The sequence below is a fragment of the Bacillus rossius genome, chromosome 12 (genome assembly GCF_032445375.1).
Source record: "Bacillus rossius redtenbacheri isolate Brsri chromosome 12, Brsri_v3, whole genome shotgun sequence".
NCBI classification, from domain to species: domain Eukaryota; kingdom Metazoa; phylum Arthropoda; class Insecta; order Phasmatodea; family Bacillidae; genus Bacillus; species Bacillus rossius.
This window is the reverse complement of record NC_086339.1, coordinates 45,080,721-45,098,979: the sequence shown is the minus strand read 5'-3', so window position 1 is coordinate 45,098,979 and position 18,259 is coordinate 45,080,721. Positions and strand designations below refer to the sequence as shown.

General features: G+C 38.5%; 1 protein-coding gene and 1 long non-coding RNA gene across 2 annotated transcripts in view; one reads left to right on the top strand and one right to left on the bottom strand.

Annotated features, from left to right (window-relative positions):
* LOC134537904 (uncharacterized) overlaps nt 1–18,259 on the bottom strand; it is a 68,046-nt gene that overhangs the window by 7,267 nt on the left and 42,520 nt on the right. The window lies entirely within an intron of this gene.
* LOC134537902 (glucose-6-phosphate 1-dehydrogenase) overlaps nt 8,929–18,259 on the top strand; it is a 156,814-nt gene continuing 147,483 nt past the window's right edge. The window contains exon 1 of the mRNA XM_063378842.1: nt 8,929–9,126. Within this exon, the coding sequence (XP_063234912.1) occupies nt 9,111–9,126 (16 nt within the window). The 5' untranslated portion in view covers nt 8,929–9,110. The remainder of the gene's footprint in view (nt 9,127–18,259) is intronic.

Sequence of the window (18,259 nt, the reverse complement as noted above, 5' to 3'; positions counted from 1 at the left end):
CGGGGCCAGGGAGGGGGGAAATTCCGCGGGAAAACTGCGGAGCGCTGGAAGATGACTTCGGCCAGTTTTGTGAATTATACCCTTGTAACATATGATCATTTAATTAACATTAATTATTGAATGGTTTAGATTTCTTAGTTTTTGTTTATATTATAAAATGCCTGAGAAACAATACCCTTGCGCAGTGCCACACCCGGCCGGGCGCTTTGCACACGTAGGAGGCCGTGACTGACGTCACACCGTTCGGGGCACTGCACTACGTTGCGCGCGCGGGCGCGTTCGGGGCGCGGCACTTATCAGGTGTTGAGGACACATAACGGCCTGTGCTCTCAGAGGGAGCACTGACGGCGGCGTCACACTTAACAACAGGCCAAATCGCTAAGCTCATAAAAGGCACAACAACAAAGATATAATACTGCAACTGGATATAATACTGCAAACAACTTACAACAAACCCATAAAAAATTATTTAACAAAAGGTTTCACCAGGGTTGCGTGAGCCTTTCGAAATTTAAATTTGCACCTACAGCACCTTAAGAAAAGGGTATTGACACCCAAAAACTTGTCGATACAATAAGGTCCCTCATAAGGAGGAAGTAACTTCACATTCAAATGATCAGCCAACTTGGGCAATTTAAATGCTCTGCAAAGGACTAAATCCCCAATCTTATAACCATGAGGTGCTCTAGCCTTGTTATAATTGTCAGAAACGGCCTTACGGGCCTTATGAATGTTACAGGAAACAGTGTCGAGTACACGTTCCAATGCCTGGGCATCCAGGCTGGTGTCGAGGGACGGCAAGCCCCACTGGTTCAGTAAGGGAATGGTAAGCTCACAGCCTAGGAACGGGATTGAGGGTGGAAAACCAGTAGCTGAATGAAGAGCCGAATTAAGTCCGACATTAATATACTCCAGATCTGAATTCCAAAGAGTCTGATCAGACCGGTAGAAGGAAATCAGGATGCCTTTGAGAACCTTATTTTGCCGCTCTACCATGTTGCCCTGCGGAAAATAAGCTGAACTATAAATAAGTTTAACAGCCCATTATTCACAAAGAAAATTCTTATAGATAGTAGACTGAAAATACAGTGCATTGTCAGAAACAATCATACATGGAGGACCAAACAACTTGAAAACCTGTTCCTTAAGCGCCTTAATGTTTCTAAGAGGTAATAAAATAACAAATTTTGTGAAAATATCCAAAACAATAAGCAAACATTCATTACCCTTCTTAGAACGTGTCAGAGGACCAAAAATATATATATGTAAGACATGCCAGGGTGCTACAGGAGGATCAGCAGCATACAAACCCACCTTAGAATTATGCGGCGGCTTAGAAATCTGGCAGTCGAAACAAGATCGAACAAAGCTCCGAACATCAGCATGAAGCTCGGGCCAAAACAGGTGCGCTGAAATTCTGCGAAAAGTTTTATCTATTCCTAGATGACCACCTAGGAGAGATGCATGAAAATAGGTTAACACCATAGGCCTCAAGACAGCTGGAACAACAGCCTTTCGGGCTCTGCCAGAAGTTCCTGTAAAATACAACATACCACTCTCCTCAACATAGGGAACAGCCTTCTTATCATAAAGATCTCTCAGCACCTGCTGGCAGAGGGGGTCCTGATTCTGACATTCCTTGATATTAAAATAGGATTCAGGAAAAAAGTGAAAAGCAGTGATAAATTTAGTAGCAGCAGCGAGTGGGGTTCCAAGGGCTCGAATTCATCGGTGCAAAACATGCGAGAGAGAGAGAGAGAGAGTCAGCTATAACATTATCTTTACCTGGAATGTGATGGATGTTAAACTGAAATCGTGATAACCTCAAAATCCAGCGACCCAGCTTACCCAGTTGATGAGGATGATTAAACAGCCAACTAAGGGCTCAGTTGTAGGTAAATAAATCAAACTTAGAGCATCAAGATAACTTTCGAATTTTTCTAGGCCGAACAGGCAAGCCAAGGCCTCCTTCTCATAAACACCTAATCGCTGCTCAGACTCTGATAGCGAGCGACTAGCATAGGCAATGGGCCTAATCTGCCCTAATCTGTTGGAGATGAAGGGGAAAGGGGGTGAGGGAGGGGAAAGGAGGGGAAGGAATGCTAAGCAGTGTCCGCACTGCTTCAATTAAATTGGCTTTAATCCACGGACTTCTCCGGTGGTACGCATGGGTACGCTGTACTCCCTACACATACACTACACGGTGGCAGAACTGCTAGAAAAGCTATGATAATGTGCTATGCGGCGTCTGAGCCGTTGTACAATTACACTAACATTTGCTGATTACAAATAAACAAAACACGACACTAACATAATACTGTGAATTTGTCGTCGCAGTCTCGCGGGGACGTGATTACTAGTTCGCCGGAGACGGCCAGCGCCGAAAGTTAACTGTCTTAGGAGGGCTCAATGAGCGTGATCCTAAATTCTATTCTACACTTACGTGAGGTTGTAGCTGGCAGGCATATGCGCGGCGATCTTAACGAAAACAAGTTGGCTGGAGTCGGCCAGTGCCGTAAATTGCGTGGTCCGCGACGCGGTGCGGAATCACCAAGGAAACTGTCGAGATAAGCCCGGGTCTACGAAATACACGCCGAGTCTATGTGAGCAGCAATGAATTAAAAAGGTTTGGTTATTAAATCAAGTGCAGAGTGAACTATCGGTGAAACAAAATTGAAGGCTGCTCACGGACACATGTCTTGACCCGGCGCGGAGTGGTTGGAGACTGCCGAACATGGCCGCTTCGCAAAGGAGGGAAACTTTCACCTCCTTTGTGAGTCGGCGCCAAAAACTTATATCATATTAATTTGCTCTATTATAAGCTAAAAACACGTTCCAGGTGCTCAATTAAAGGGTAGCACCTGGTAATTGGATGCTTAAGGCTTAACAACTGTTTTATAGTATTTAATTATTTGAATTGTGGCATCAAGTTGGCGACTGTAAATTTATTAACATATTGTCTCACTGTGAACTGTTTTAGCTGGATTTCTCCTAATCTGACTCGATAATTTTCACGGGCACTTTAATTAAGGCCAGTGGCTGCGGTGACTGGTAATGAGGTTCGTTGTCTACTCCGTGCGTGCGGTGCTCGCATGGAGTAGCTACGACGCACTTGTTTAATGCCTGTGAATTAATAATTGTGTCTTAATGTCTTGTTCCTTAATTGTTTTATGGGGTCTAGCCCCCGCGGTTTCGTGCCCTGAAGTTTATTTGAGTCTTGTGGGGTCACGCCCGAGGCGCTCGCCTGACTATTCCCGCTGGGCTATGGGTGCGCTCCGAAAACGGGATCTGGTACTAGCGGTGTGGAGCACGGGCTTAGAGGCCATGGTCGGGATGATGTCATAATAATTAATGTCTTCTATGTACGAGGAGGACGAGAAGAAAATAAACATAAGAAGTAATTGAATAATATCTAATGTAGTGTATATTGTGTTGATTTGTTCCAAATCTAGAAATAACAGTTGTTACTCTGGGGTATCAAGTTAAACTGTTTGACAGGCCTGAAATAAAGAAACAACTAATTTGCATATAATTTATTCGTTACATTAATTGTTAAGGACTTAAAATTACAGGCGCAATATTTCCTATAATTACTTATATTAGGCACACTAACTGGTGAATCTTTATTGTATTTTTACTATAATATTAGTACATCAGATATAGAATTTGATTATAGCAACACAGGATTAAATGTGTACGGTCATGTGTTGGATAATACAGCAAACTATAATAATGTGATATCAACCTGATGATTCAGTACACTAGGTTAGAATTGTAGACTCTCTGGTAATCGGCGAGGTGGGAACTCAGTGGCTCAGAACCTCCAGGCCATAAGCACAGTCTGGCACTAGCTGAACAGGCATTTCTGATGCTACAACTGGAGCTATCGTAGGCATTGATTCCTCAGATTGTTTTGTCCCCGGGAGCTGTAAAATGTCAAGACCTAGAAAACTCTCACCAAAGTTGACCAAATCGGCTTCAGCAACTGAAGAATATTAGCACAATGGCCAATTCTGCAGGCGGATGGAATGAATCTCGCGCGATGCGGAAGCTTAGTCACTGCATAGCATTCTGCCGTATGTCTAGCAAGAAGAATATTGCTGACATCCCGAAAAAAACTTTCAGATGACAAACTACCACTCGCGGTCTTTTTGAAAGTCTTCCTGACATCCACGTTGGTTTCTAGGGAGCCAGAATCGTCCCACATGTGGATGACACATTCAATTATGTGTATTCGCTGCTGGCCAATATGCTTCACTTTCAATTTCGTTCTAACACAAAAGAGCAAGCATTGTCACCTGCCACCTTCTGCCGAGGAGATATTCGAGGTGGAATTGGTTGCCATAGGTACCAACTAGCAATTATGCCTGTGTGCTAGTGCACAAATGTTTAGACTCTTTAGTCAGGGAATGACATCGCCACATGACCAGCAGGCAGCAGGTGTTGGCTCAACAGAAATATCCCCGGCTGTTGTAGCCACCAGGGACACTGTGCTAAATGATGATCGGTTGTGTTACAAATCAGGCACTTGGCATTCTGGTAAGAATGTTTTTATTGAGCAGATGCACTCTTACATGAACTACTCAGTGCATGGCCTAGTCACTTCGGAGCTGGAGCTCGACGCAGCACTCTTTACTGGTCACACTGACATAATGTCGTGGAGTCACATATGATACTATGGCTACTGACTTTATGAGCTCTCTAGCCCTCATGCACAAACAGGTGTGCTAGGCACCTTATGTTAAATAGAAATGTAAGTGAATGTTCACACACACAATATGCATCAACCCTAATCCTAACCGACGAAACAATTACGAAGCTCATTACAAGTTACATGTAGCAGCCACCCCCAATGGTCATGCTAACAACAAATACAAAAGCCCTAATACACACACTATGAAAGCACTTACAAGCAATCTGGCACAGAGGAAAAGATAACATATTAAAATTAACTTGTCGACGTTAGTAACGTTCCATGGTTCTGAGTCGCTGTCCAGCTGCTCCGGCAGAGAGGGTACGAGCCACGTGGCAAGGGAACTACCCTAACTCGGGTGAAATAAAAGAGTTTATGACATTAAGTTGTGTTTACTGCACATGTAACACACTGCACATGGGCTGTCACGGCCCCCATCTGTGACAGTCCATCAGGGCTAGGCCCGGCTCCATGCACGTTGAGTGCAACACGACACTAGCAGTGACCTGGCTGGTGTTGACACGACAGTGACGTGACTGTCAGTGGTGTGAATGACGGTGATGTGACTGGCAGTGACGTGAATGATGATGACACGAAAGACTGTGACGTGACTGCCGACACGAACGACAGTGATGTGACCAATGAAGATGCGAATGACGGTGACATGACAATGGTGACGCAACTGACAGTGTCCGTTCTGCTTGCACTCACAACTCCGCGACCGCACTCTCTCATCTCACTCAGGCGACTAACTCGACCCACGCTCCGCGACGTCTCAGCGGCCTCCCCCCTTGCCGCACACACATGAATCCCCCCCTTCCCTTCGGGTGCGAGTGTGTGGAGCCCCCATGGTCACAGGCGGGGAGACGCGACTCAGTCGCCCGGGAAACACATCTACAGGTACACAACAAAACAAATAGATATTTACACACTCACATAATTACATAAACAAAACCCTTACGAAAAGACACATCACTGTTATGGTGGTGCCTCGCAGGGCGTTCCCCTCTCGGCCAAGGCCGTTTGTTACACTTTCGCGCATGGGCGACGGCGCACACGCAAGCCTGAAGCAGCAATGGGCAATAATGGCCTCAGCGAGCCGGAGGAGCAATTGGGACGACGTCAAACTACTTGGCATACGGAATAAAATTAACACCACGTGGGTGGAACTAATTGCGGAATCCGAAAGTCCTCGGGTTGTTTTAACTGACAAGAGTTCTTTGTTGCGTTTCCCCTAACTGACGTCCCTGCGCGGGCGAAGCTGTGAATGCCTCGGCCACGGAATACTAATCATTGGAGACTGAGTCGCAAGACACGCCCAAAGAAAATACAAAATTACAAATATTAAAAAACTTCCCTTACAATGGCACTCATGTGGGCAGTGAATTCGAGCCGGCTGTACAGACAATCTGCGGGGCTAGATGCAGAAGGATTTAGAACTTATGATATTGCTGTAATTAATTCAGTGAAACAAAGTTTGATGGACCCCACAGGGCGATACACGACTGCTCTGTTTCAAGGGTGATGAACTGCCAAGGCTGTGGACTGGGCACTCTTTCACAGCTTGGTTTCTGCGGAAATGTGGCATGTGCAAAAGAGTAATGCAGGCCATGCTCTTAGCCTAGTCATGCTAAGACAGATAGTGGTAATTATTTATTGCATGATTACTAGACTATTAATATTGTCTACTTGTCACTTAGTTTAATTACAAACAGTATTAATGGTGACAACATAATGGTAACTGCACTGGTCGACTGTCGCACAGGCGGCAATCGATATTTTGGGGTTTTTGGTGTCCACAGCGCTGCACCTACCTACCCTTCACTGCGCTGGGGTGCATTCGGGCTGCACACACTCTGGCGAGGCGACGATGTGCCATGGCAGCCTGTGCAGACCAGAGGAGCACCGACGGTTGGCGTTAGTGTGCTAGACAAACCTGAATGACTTTGTCGTGTCCTGCGTTTGCCCTCGGCCTCCTCTCTCTGCAACCAACATGGCCGCCTCGCAAAGAAAGCCGTATCCCAACAGGCTTCTCTACACCAGCCGTGGGATATAGGCTACGAGTGGTGCCGCCAACATACCATAGATGGCAGCAAGCATTTTTAGACGTTTATAACAGTGCATATGGATTTATTAATGACTGTATAATATAAAATGTGTGTCAGTGCTATGTATGTTATAAGTAAATAGTATCCTGGTGTGTGAATTACTGGGGAGGGCACAGGATGACCTGTATTCTGTATTGGGGGAAAATATGTCACTCGTATCAGTGACCAATGTCTGAAGGAGCTGTATTTAAGCTAGGTCAAAATGTGCCTAGCCAGAAGCGAGTTATGGGAACGTAATAGTTCCCGGTATCGCTGTCACACGCTCCCGGCCGAGCATATGAGGAAATGGCGGCCTAGCCAGAGATCCCTACCCGCAGAGAAATCTGGGAAAATAAAGCAGATATTTGGAAATTGGTTTATTGCTTTCTGCTCACCTTTCTCCTCCTCCTTCCTCTGGAGCGGCCCTTGGGTGCACGCTCTAGAACCCCCTCCTCCCACTGGAGCGGCCCTTGGGTGCTCGCTCTAGATCTCTTCCCCTGGAGCGGCCCTCGGGTGCTCGCTCTAGGAGCTCCTACTTCCCCTCACCTTGGAGCGGCCCTAGGGTGCTCGCTCTAAGGCTTCACCTAACACCCCTTCCTCGCACTGTACCTGATTCCACCCCTCCTCTACCCCTGGCCCAGCAAAAGGGCAGGTTAGGCCAATATCTGTGAGTCAAGGAGCAGCTGCCAGCCTACCAGTGGGCCTGTCGCCCCACCTCATGCCACTCCATCACCCGACGTTGTTGCCGGGACACGTCAACTTACAAATCTACTAGTTGATATATTCCTATATGTACCAAAGAAAAATATATTATGTGTTTTAAGTTAGGTTAACAGAAAAATCCAACATAAAAATAAATATATGAAATAACTGATACATAAGGAATTAAATAGAAGATCTAAATTAAATGAACTAACTGTGGTGTAGTGTTGCTTCTTATAAGACTGCCCCAATATATCTTTTTTACATAATTTTCTCAATAAAACAATCAGTACATACTTAACTTAAACAAGTATAAATAATAACAACACTGTAAGAATTTCTAATTATTACAATCAAGGCTTTGGCAACACTGGCCCACTCGCTGTTAAGCACGAAAAAATGAGCTCTGCCCCACACAGAATAGCAATACTCTCGTTCGCAAAGAGATACAAAGAAGTATATCTAAAGTTAAAATCAGTAACGAAACACTTTATAAAATTACAATAAACTTACTATAAAAAATTAGTCGAGACTAATCCTACCTACTGTTGAGCCACTGTAATTTAATATTATTTTTAACCTGCTCCAAAATATAGTGACCATCATATGACATAAAATGCATCAGTTAAACACATAAAAATGTAAACAAGCTTAATAACATTTTTTTTTTAGCAATATCATGGCCATATAATAACTGTAAATAAGCATATAATAACACTTGACAGTACTCTGTACTTGTGTACTCTGGCCCCTCGAACATTAATTTTTTCTTTGTTCCAGGACTTACTTTTAAAACTCCAGCTAAATGGGTCTTAATGCTCGTTGGTCTTAGCCAAGAAAAGTAGGTAGTTCAAGCATTCTGTATATTTACATTTCTTCTTATTATTTAATATTTGGTCGGTGGCCTGGCAGGTTCTAGACCACAAAGAAAGCTAGTATCTTGTTCCATAGTTAAGATGCCCTGTGTAAGGCATGACTTAAGACATGGGAAAACTGTAATTATTTTTCGCTTACTATCATACAGTGTCATAGTTATGCCGCCTTAGGATAAAAAATCTATTATTGACCTGCTGCATAATGCTTTAAGCCTAATTTTTGAAACTAAACATTGAAAATTTTTAAATTTTAATATGTTCAAATCAAGGTGGCATAATTAATTTTGTTCCTTCCCCTTTTTGATGTAGGCAATATTAAACCTGTTACATGTTTCGAATATTTTAAAGTACGATATTGTGGGTATTATATTGCGAGTGTAACAAATCAGAATATTATCTAACTACGTTGTTTAATGAATAGATTTAACACTTTAAAATTCGATTTTCAAATGTGAAAAAATACTCTATTTATAACCTTACAGTTGTCTTATTTTATACATTGCTTACCTCCAGCCATTTTGCATGTTTGTTTTCATGTCCTCTATTTTTCTCGTATAGCTTTCATGGCTTTCTATTAATACTACCTGGCCATGTACTGATGTCAAGAAAACCAATATAAACATAACCAACACGTTGTTCTGTTGAGCTGCGGGTTTGAATTCGTGACGTCTAGTGCAAAGTGTCCGTAGTATTGTGTTTTTTTTTTAATGAATTAAGTATTTTCCAAACCAAGAATCAAGCTTAGCTACTAAAATGGCGTCCAAACAAGGTATATGATAAAATAAATTTTTTACTCTTATAAGTTTGGTTTTTTTTTTGTACGGAAATTAAAATTTAGCATATTTATTTATTTATTTATTTATTTATTTATTTATTTTTACCTGTACAAGCGGGAAAAAAGGTTGAAAATTTGTTAAGAACAAGTGAGAAAACTAGGATCTTCTGTTAATATTTTTATTTCTCCGTATGGAACAAAATGTATTGACAATTGACCCTGACATAACAATACGCTACACTATTCGTGGGCGTCGACGACTTTCTAGCGTGATCCAATTACAACAAGGCAAGAATGTGAGCCGGAAAGCAGGTCGAGAGCGCTAATATAATCGCAGATTCGTGATGTCTAGTGTGGTGGGGAACTTATCAGTAATCAAGTGTAAATGCTGTCGCTGTTACATATGTTATGTTTTGGGAAAGGGGAGTTGTTCAAATAAAGATTATTATTTTTTTAGATAAATTATATATGGTCTGTTCAATTCAGAGGAAAATTTTAAATGATTTGTTTGTGAGGGATTGTGTTTAATTGTATTATATACTTTTATTTAAGTATTAATTTCACATTTAATAGGTTATACTATTTGTAACAAACCATGATTTAGATATCATTCCAAGAATTTCAGAGAAATTGCAATATGAAATAAATAAAAGGAATTCAATGTATGAATGAACATCATCATTATATAATTTTACTTTGACAATGTTCCTGCAGACAGGGAAACCTCAGAGTATTGAAAAGGTGTCTTGAAAACCTGTAAAATGGAAAGGAAACTGTCAATAGAAAATAAAATCACGAGGTTTTAAAACTGATGCATCGTAATAATATATTTATGTGCCGCTAATAATCCATAATCAATTTTGCTAACATTAAACATATAAAAGGTAGGTACACAAACAAATGTGTATTAATAGCTGCAGTACCCGGCGTTGCCCGGGCTGAACACTGGGTGAAGGGGACCTTTTTCGAATCAGATGTAGTCAGTAATTGCCTTCTTAATTTGAATGTCAAGTGTGCAAAATAATTTGTGTAACTTGCAGATCCCTGCAGATGTTGTTCTGCCAGTATATAGTTATTTACCTCTATATATCTTAAAATTGGTAATCTAGACTCTATAAAGCACTATAGAAAAAAGCTGAAAAATAAAAGATTAGGTACCTACTGATATTGAAAAGATTCCACTATCTAGCTAATGCTCGGCATGCGTTGCAATGCCACATTCAGTTTTGTTTTGTAATATGTTTGAAGTAATTACACATATTACATATACTTACAAGCATCTATCCATCTCTCTCTATATACATCTATGTATATATACATCTATGTATCTCTCTATCTCTATTTATCTCTCTATATCTCTCTATATCTACATATACCCATACATCTGTACCTCAGACTATCTCTTCTCTATACCAATATCTATAACTCTATACATCTATATATCTCTTTATCTAACTCCATTTCATTCTCTATACCTAGCTCTATCTCAACCTATCTCTCTGTCTCTATCTCACTCTATATCTATCACTCTATCTCTGTCTCTCTTTTTTTATATTTAAATAAATTATGTCATGAGTGCGCACGTATACAACGAAAACAGACGAAGTGCCGCTATATATTGAAATTAACACATTTGTTGAAACAACTCTCGGGCTACCTACCTATTGTTTATATCACACACGAACTGAAATGTCTCTGTTTGTATTTTATTAAGTTCAATTATGTGAATTATCGCTGTTTCTATTTAATTTATTCAATTCTGTAATGCGTGTGTTCTCATACGCTGTAAACACACGGACGTTATTTTTCCTAACCTAACTTAAGGGCGCCGTCTGGACGATGGAAGGAAGCCACTGTAGACATTTACCTCTATATCTCTCCTTTAGAAAGAACTTGAGATTTTCAATTTTTGTTTGGGCAGGAAAGGAGTAAAAAGAACATTCAACGTCGGTCTGGTGGATTTAAGTTGTCACATACCCACCTTAACACTTTTGCGACCCCGCCAATATCACGAAAATGGCTCTTTTCAACCTATTTTTTTGTGCAGTAAAAACCGTCAGAATTTAAGGAACTCACCAGTCAGACGCGCCCTGTACCTTCTTGCATTGATTCCTGCATTTAAACAGGCATGTCACCGCGGAAAATCTTCTGAGGCACTAATAAAGGTAAACGTATGCACGGGCGAAACTGCTAGCCACCTCGTGGCGCCCTCTGTAGCTGTACCGGCAGCCGGCTGCTATAACTCCCGCCGCGTTGGCGGGCCGCGAAGGGTGGGGAGGGGGGCGAGGACTTGCCTGCTCAGGGCGATAGTGGCCCTTCTCCTCCTCTTTCCCCTGTCGGAGGAATAACTGAACAAGAACGTGTAAAGGAATTACGGAGTGATATTCACAATGGACCATTTCATGTATTCGGGGACCATTCAAAGTGCAGTGAACGAGAATACTATTGTGATGGTTCTAGAAGCACAGCAGAGAATATAGTTCCAAGTATGAAAAGTATGGGCATGTGGGATGAAATAATGTCAGAAAATAATGTGGTAGTTCATCATGCAGAAAGTTTCTTGAAAAACATGACAACAAATAGAGCTGAGTCTTTTAATAATATAGTTGCAAAGTTTGTTAGTGGTAAAAGAGTCAACTTTTCTCTCCGTGGTGGATACCTTACCAGAAGTGAACTTTCCGTTATTTCGTGCAATGCAGATGGTAACGAACAAGCCGAAATTCACAAAAAATTCACAAATCACAGTCCTGGTGAATATTGAAAAAAAAAAAAAATTTAAAAGCAAAAAAAAAAAAATTCTACTGAAAAAAGAAGAAAAGAGGCGCTTGGAAAACCCCACAAAGAATACTAACAAGAAAATTAACTTTTCATAAGACTCACATTATGGCAATGTTTCTCAGATACCAGACATGAATCCTGAAGAATACGAAAAGAAAAAAGAAGAATTTTTGAGAGGACTGCAGTGTGACAGCAAAAAAATTCAGGATATCCAGTCATCAACCACTGGACAAAGGCACTGTATCTTGTGGAAATGTGAAAGAGCAAAGCGTCTGACGGCTTCAAATTTCGGAAAAATATGTCAAATGAGAGAAACAACACCGCGCTCTAAAACAGTTCAATCTATTTTAGGGCGCGGTTACACGGGACCCTGAACTACTTCAGGTGAACATGTTTAAGTAAACACGTTTACAAACGCGAATGTGTACGGTTACACTGTAGTTGCTGAAAAGTGTGTTTAGCTCTAATACCGATTGTCTACTGTCAACGAATGACTGTGTTGTTGATCTCTATTTTGTAATTGTATCCAGAAAACGCGTGATATTCTCACTTGTTTATACAGCATTATCAGCACAAATGGAATGTGTTTTATATTGCTCAATATTTGTTTTTACAAATCGGGAATTCAAACAACATGCACAGTAAAATTTTTAAACTTATTTATTATTATTTTTTGAGCGAGAGTACCTATCTCAGTTTTAAGAAAATTAGGATCAATTAATATATATATATACACACATATATATATATAATTATCTGTTGATTTTTTTTGTTGCATTCGGTAAAATATTACTCGAACTTGTGCCAGAAACACTTTCCAGCTTGAATTTCTGCAAAAGACTGTTTATATTCTAAACAGCCAATCAGAGGCTAATGTAGAAGATATGTCGATCTGAACTACTTTGCCAACCTGTTTAAGTTAAATGGGAAATGGCCTCGAACGAAACATGTTCAGACTGTGTGTAACCGCACTCAACAGCTGAACATGTTCACCTGAAGTAGTTCAGGGTCCCGTGTAACCGCGCCCTTATATTCAACCTTCTCTGGAAACAAAGCAACTAAATATGGAATTGAGAACGAACCTCATGCAGTCACTCAGCTGGAACAGGAGGTGGGCTTAGTCATAATTCCTTCAGGACTTTTCATTGACGAAAATATAAAATTTCTAGCAGCATCGCCTGATGGGCTCATTGGTAGTGATGGCATCATTGAAATAAAATGCAACTGCCAAGACTATGCTTCCTGAAACGGTATTTCTGGAGAAAAAAAAATTATTTTTTGTGAATTGAAGGATGGAAAAATGCATCTCAAGATCGGTCATATGTACATGTACCAAATTCAGGGACAACTCCATGTTACAGGTCGCTAATTATGCCTTTTTGTCGTTTGGACTCCAAAATTAATGCTTTTTCAGAAAATCACAAAAGATGACCATTTCTGTAAAAGTTTAATGGAAGAAAAACTTATACAGTTCTACATGAATTCATTACTGCCAGTAACACTAACGTGTCATGATGTAGTCCTTCAATGAAGATATTTAGAAAACACGGCGGTTTTATTTCAACTTAAATATTGGGTTTTACAATGTACTTTTTATAGGACTAGTATTTATACAGGTAATATGCCAAGTGTCATTCTGATTGGGAAATTATGTTTAACAAGAAAACCAGTTTAAATATGCTCGTGCATATGTGTGTGGTGAGTTTGAGAAAACTGAATGCAGAAGGTGATTTCAAACAGAACATGTAAAATTGGTATCTGCATAAATAAGAAAGTACTTAAAGGTGTGAACATTGTTGGAACAAATGTTTATTTTGGGATTGTATGTAAATACATTCAAAAATTTAATTAATCGTTACAGTTCTATATTTAAAAACAATTTTATTTTGTGGGTTATCTCTATGCATTATTTTCTTCTTTTATTTTGTTTGGTTTGTGGATTATTAGGTATATTTCGAAGAAAGACTACCTATTGTTATTGAAGCCGTTTCCAAAGTGCGACTGCAGAAAAATTTTAAGATAATTTTTTGTTTAATGTTCTATAGATACCGAAGCCATCGTGAAATCAAACGTTTGTGTGTATATACATATACAATTTATGGACACGATACTGCCTTAATTGTGCACAAATCATTTCCAAACTGGCAAATAAAATATAGTAATAAAATTTTGGTCGAATTCTTTAATGGGAATAATCCCACCAAAGTGGTAAAATGGGGAAGGTTTTGATTAACGTAACAATCGCTTTAAATCCCATAGTATGACAAATACTGCATCGTTTGAACGTATTATAACTCGTAGGAGTAATACCAAAAACCCTTGAATACATTTTTTTGATACGACCAACCATAAATGCAAGGGTCGGAAAAAACATGAGTTTGAGGACAGAAAAGTTCGTAACTTCCTTAGTAGACACATCATCAAATCTGTTAGTATTGTTTGTAAATGTTATAATTTTTAACACAATTTTTTGTCTGAAACAATTTTTGATAAGCCAAACGATTGCTCAAGGGGTTGTAAATAGCAAGGGTAGAAATATAAAAAAACTCAATTCCCATACTATGTAAAATATTAAATACGTTATTATTTATGGTAAAACCCTTAAAAATTAATTATATAACAATTAATGTTAAATGTATATTTTTATTTTTTATCTAAAACTTTGGTCCAAAACAATTATTGATTAGACCGCAAGAAGTTGAAAAAAAACTCATGTGGAGATAAAAATAACTAAACAAAACTTCCGTACCATGTACCTACACTATCAAAGTCATTCATATTTTTATTTTACTTTCTATATATTGCCAAGAACGTTTATATGAAGTAAAATATTATGTAACCAGCCATTACTCCAAGCCGTGGGAATAAAAACGGTTAAAAGACAAAAAAAAAATCATTAATTTTTTTAGTTGATATACTATCAAAAATGAAATAATTTATGCAAAACATTATCCAAAACCTTTGGCTGTAACAATTGTTGCTACGACGAACTATTTACAGTTATAATAGAGGTTGAAAAAAGTTTTATAGTTCCTATCAAATATGTTTAAATTTATTTTTTACTATCTTCATATTATCATAAACAATGATCCAGAGCAATTTTTTTGTGACCACTTTACGTTCTATGTTATTCAGTCCTGGATTAATTGAACTAAATCTTTTAAAATAGTTTTGGGCCATGGAATAAGACAATGTTCGTTCGATCAATTTTGAATATTGTAGAACGTACAGGATGGTTAAAAAGTTTCAGAAGTTTATATAAGTTTTTTGAACACTTCATGAAGTGATAGGTACTTCGAAATCTACCTAAACCTGTAGTCTGTGCCGAGAGGGATGGATTTCGTTTACTCAATTTGTCATACTGGAAAAACTGTGTAGTGCAGTGCTTATGAAGAAAGTTGAATGACAAAAATTTATTTTGCAGCCGCCTTGAAGAAAATGTTTTTTGCTGTAAGGTATATTTTTATTTTGTTACTTGAAGATTTAATATTATTGAATAAATATTTTTCTTTGATGATTTAGATTCGTTTCATTTGTTATCAAACTTTTTTAAAACTTATCTACTTTTTATTTCATACCAAACATTCTAAAACTTAAAAAAAAAATCCATTATTAAAACTCAAAATGTAACAGCCGTTAGTAAAAATGTGTGCCTTTTAAATTATTTGTATTTAAAATATCGCTACTACTGATTTTAGTCTGGAAATTTGCCTGTTTGCCTACGTATTTATGACACCCTTGAGACTGAATAAAACTGCCCGCGCCCTTGGTGTAGAAATGCTGTTAATTTAGTAACCGATCAAAATTTTAAAAAAATATATAGATAAAAATTAAGAAAAAAATTCAAAAGTTAAACATTTTTGGTATTAAATATATGTAAATTAAAATGGTTATTCACAGCGTGACTGTACTGCTGGCACCATAGAGGTTTTCAAGTAGTTTTGCGAATAACCGGGAAAACATCACATTGTAATCAACCATCAATGTAAAGTAGTGTCCAGACATGTATTTCTAAGTTATTCAGACAGAATTATTTTTTTACGTATGCAGTCACATTTGTCTGTATGACATATACACAATAACTTATTGTTAACACGTTAATATCAACCACTAAAATAAGTATTTTGCTATATCGCTACACTCTAAACATATATGCAATTGGCACGCCGGCTACGGTAAACTAAAGGACGCAGAAAGATTCAGACACATAGTCCAGGCATTTTATGAGAAAAAGGGGTCGATTTATGGACAAATTGTAAGAAAAGATTTTATTTTATCAAAATTTGCAGAAAAATTCGTAGAATATCATGTCCAAAATCAACCGAAATCCACTTTATTTTGGTAACGTTTTTTCCGGGATTTGTCCCGGAAAAATGGGGAATAAATTAATAACTGGAAAACGGTGCGTTCTACGAAGAAAAGTATAGACACTAAAATTAAAGAGAGCTAAATTTACCATATCAAAAATGTACAAAAATCCACTAATAAATACTATTTTGTTTTCTGGAATTCGTCCCGGAAAAACCTAAAATATTGAAATAAATTGAAAATGGCGCATTTTATAGCAAAATGTTTCATGACAAAGTTAAAGTACACAACGATTTTCATAATATATTACAAATACACAAAAATCAACACAAAATATGTTTTTGGTTTTCCAGAAAATTTCCTGGAAAAAAAAAAAAAAAACGAAAACGTTGTACCGTACGTCAAAGAAAGTCGTGACTAAAATTAAAGACTTTTTTTTGTATTAAATATAATTTCAATTCACCAAAATCTGCTCATATATATATATATACATATGTATATAGTTTTTTTTGTGACTTGTCCTGGAAAATCTTTAAAAATTCAATAAAACGAAAACGGAACATCGTATTGAAAAAGTTTCAGTGGGACAAACAGAAGCACACAAGATTTCCTATACTAAATCCTAAATTCACTGAAATCTGGAAATAGAATTTATTTTGTGATCGGCCACGGAAAAAGTATTGAATATTTAGGCTAAATAACAGAAAGAATTGTATCCCATGTCAAATTATGTCAGATCCGAACTATATTCATTTTCCATAATATATTTAAGTCACTTAAATTATATTCCTTTTTCAGTTAGTGATGTGTTAAAACGTTTTTGAAATCTACTTTAATTATTTTCCAGAAAAAAAAATCAGACTCATTTCAACTGCTTATTGTATGAAAGATAAATTAGACACGTCCATTCTCACAAAACATACCATACAATTAAATTTACACAAGATTTCCAGTGACCTGTTTCGAGAAGAAATAGAAAAATATACACACATTGGGATGCACTCTGCAACACACAATACTGAATATACATGCATGGATATGTAGGAACACCCTACCTTAAAAACCGTCACAGTAACTGCATTCCTCGGGAGGTAATTCACGCCAGTTTTTACAGGTTTATCCATGACAGTTTACACAAGCAGAAGAACATGAGATGCCGTGTTTCCTACAACTGCAGTTGGATGCACCGCAACCATCTTCCTTGCAAGTGCACCTGATTACCTTCAAAAGGCATTCCGGAGCTGTTGACTTGTCTGTCGAAATTGGCAAGAGAAGGTGGCCACATTTTCTCCATCCCCATTCTTCTGGATTCATCTTAATTCCCTTCCATTCTTGTATCTGATAGAAAACCCTTAAGAAATGGAAACGAGCTGAAGCACTAGTTGGAGGTAACTGTTCTGGTTGTACACATTTGGAACTAGTAGCTGCTTTCTCACTTAACACTTTAAAACGCAAAGTGTCAAGTGTGTCACTTCTCGACCCATTGTACAGGCGTACTAGCAGCTGTTCTCCCGATTTTACAATGTCTTCTTTTGATACACTGGGAATACTATCTGAAAATACTTTCGCAAGTTGCCTGAAGGCACTGTCATTCTGGATCAGATCCAATATTTTCCCCTTTCCTATACCATAGATGTGTGATGATGTGTCACATCCCATGAACGCATGGCAGAAAAGAATATTACTACAAATTTCATCACCGAGCTTCAGCTTTAGCTCCTTAATGTGATATGTTTTCTTCTGCCTTTGTTCACTTTTTAAACACAAACAGTTATGTGATTGTGGATCAAAGTAGTAGAGTAAAAGGACAAGTAAATCTGTGTCTGTTCCTATAACTGTTGTCAACTGTTCTTTTGCACATTTTAGAGCTTCTTGGACAATGTAAATATCTGCATCACCTGGTGCTTCGACAACAGGACATTCTGCTTCGCGTAAATGTATTGCTAATAACCTTAAAAATTGTCCTTTTTTCTCTCGTTCAAAAGAAACATATCTTTACGGAGTGATAGTTGCATTTCTCCTGTGAATTCAACTACGGGTG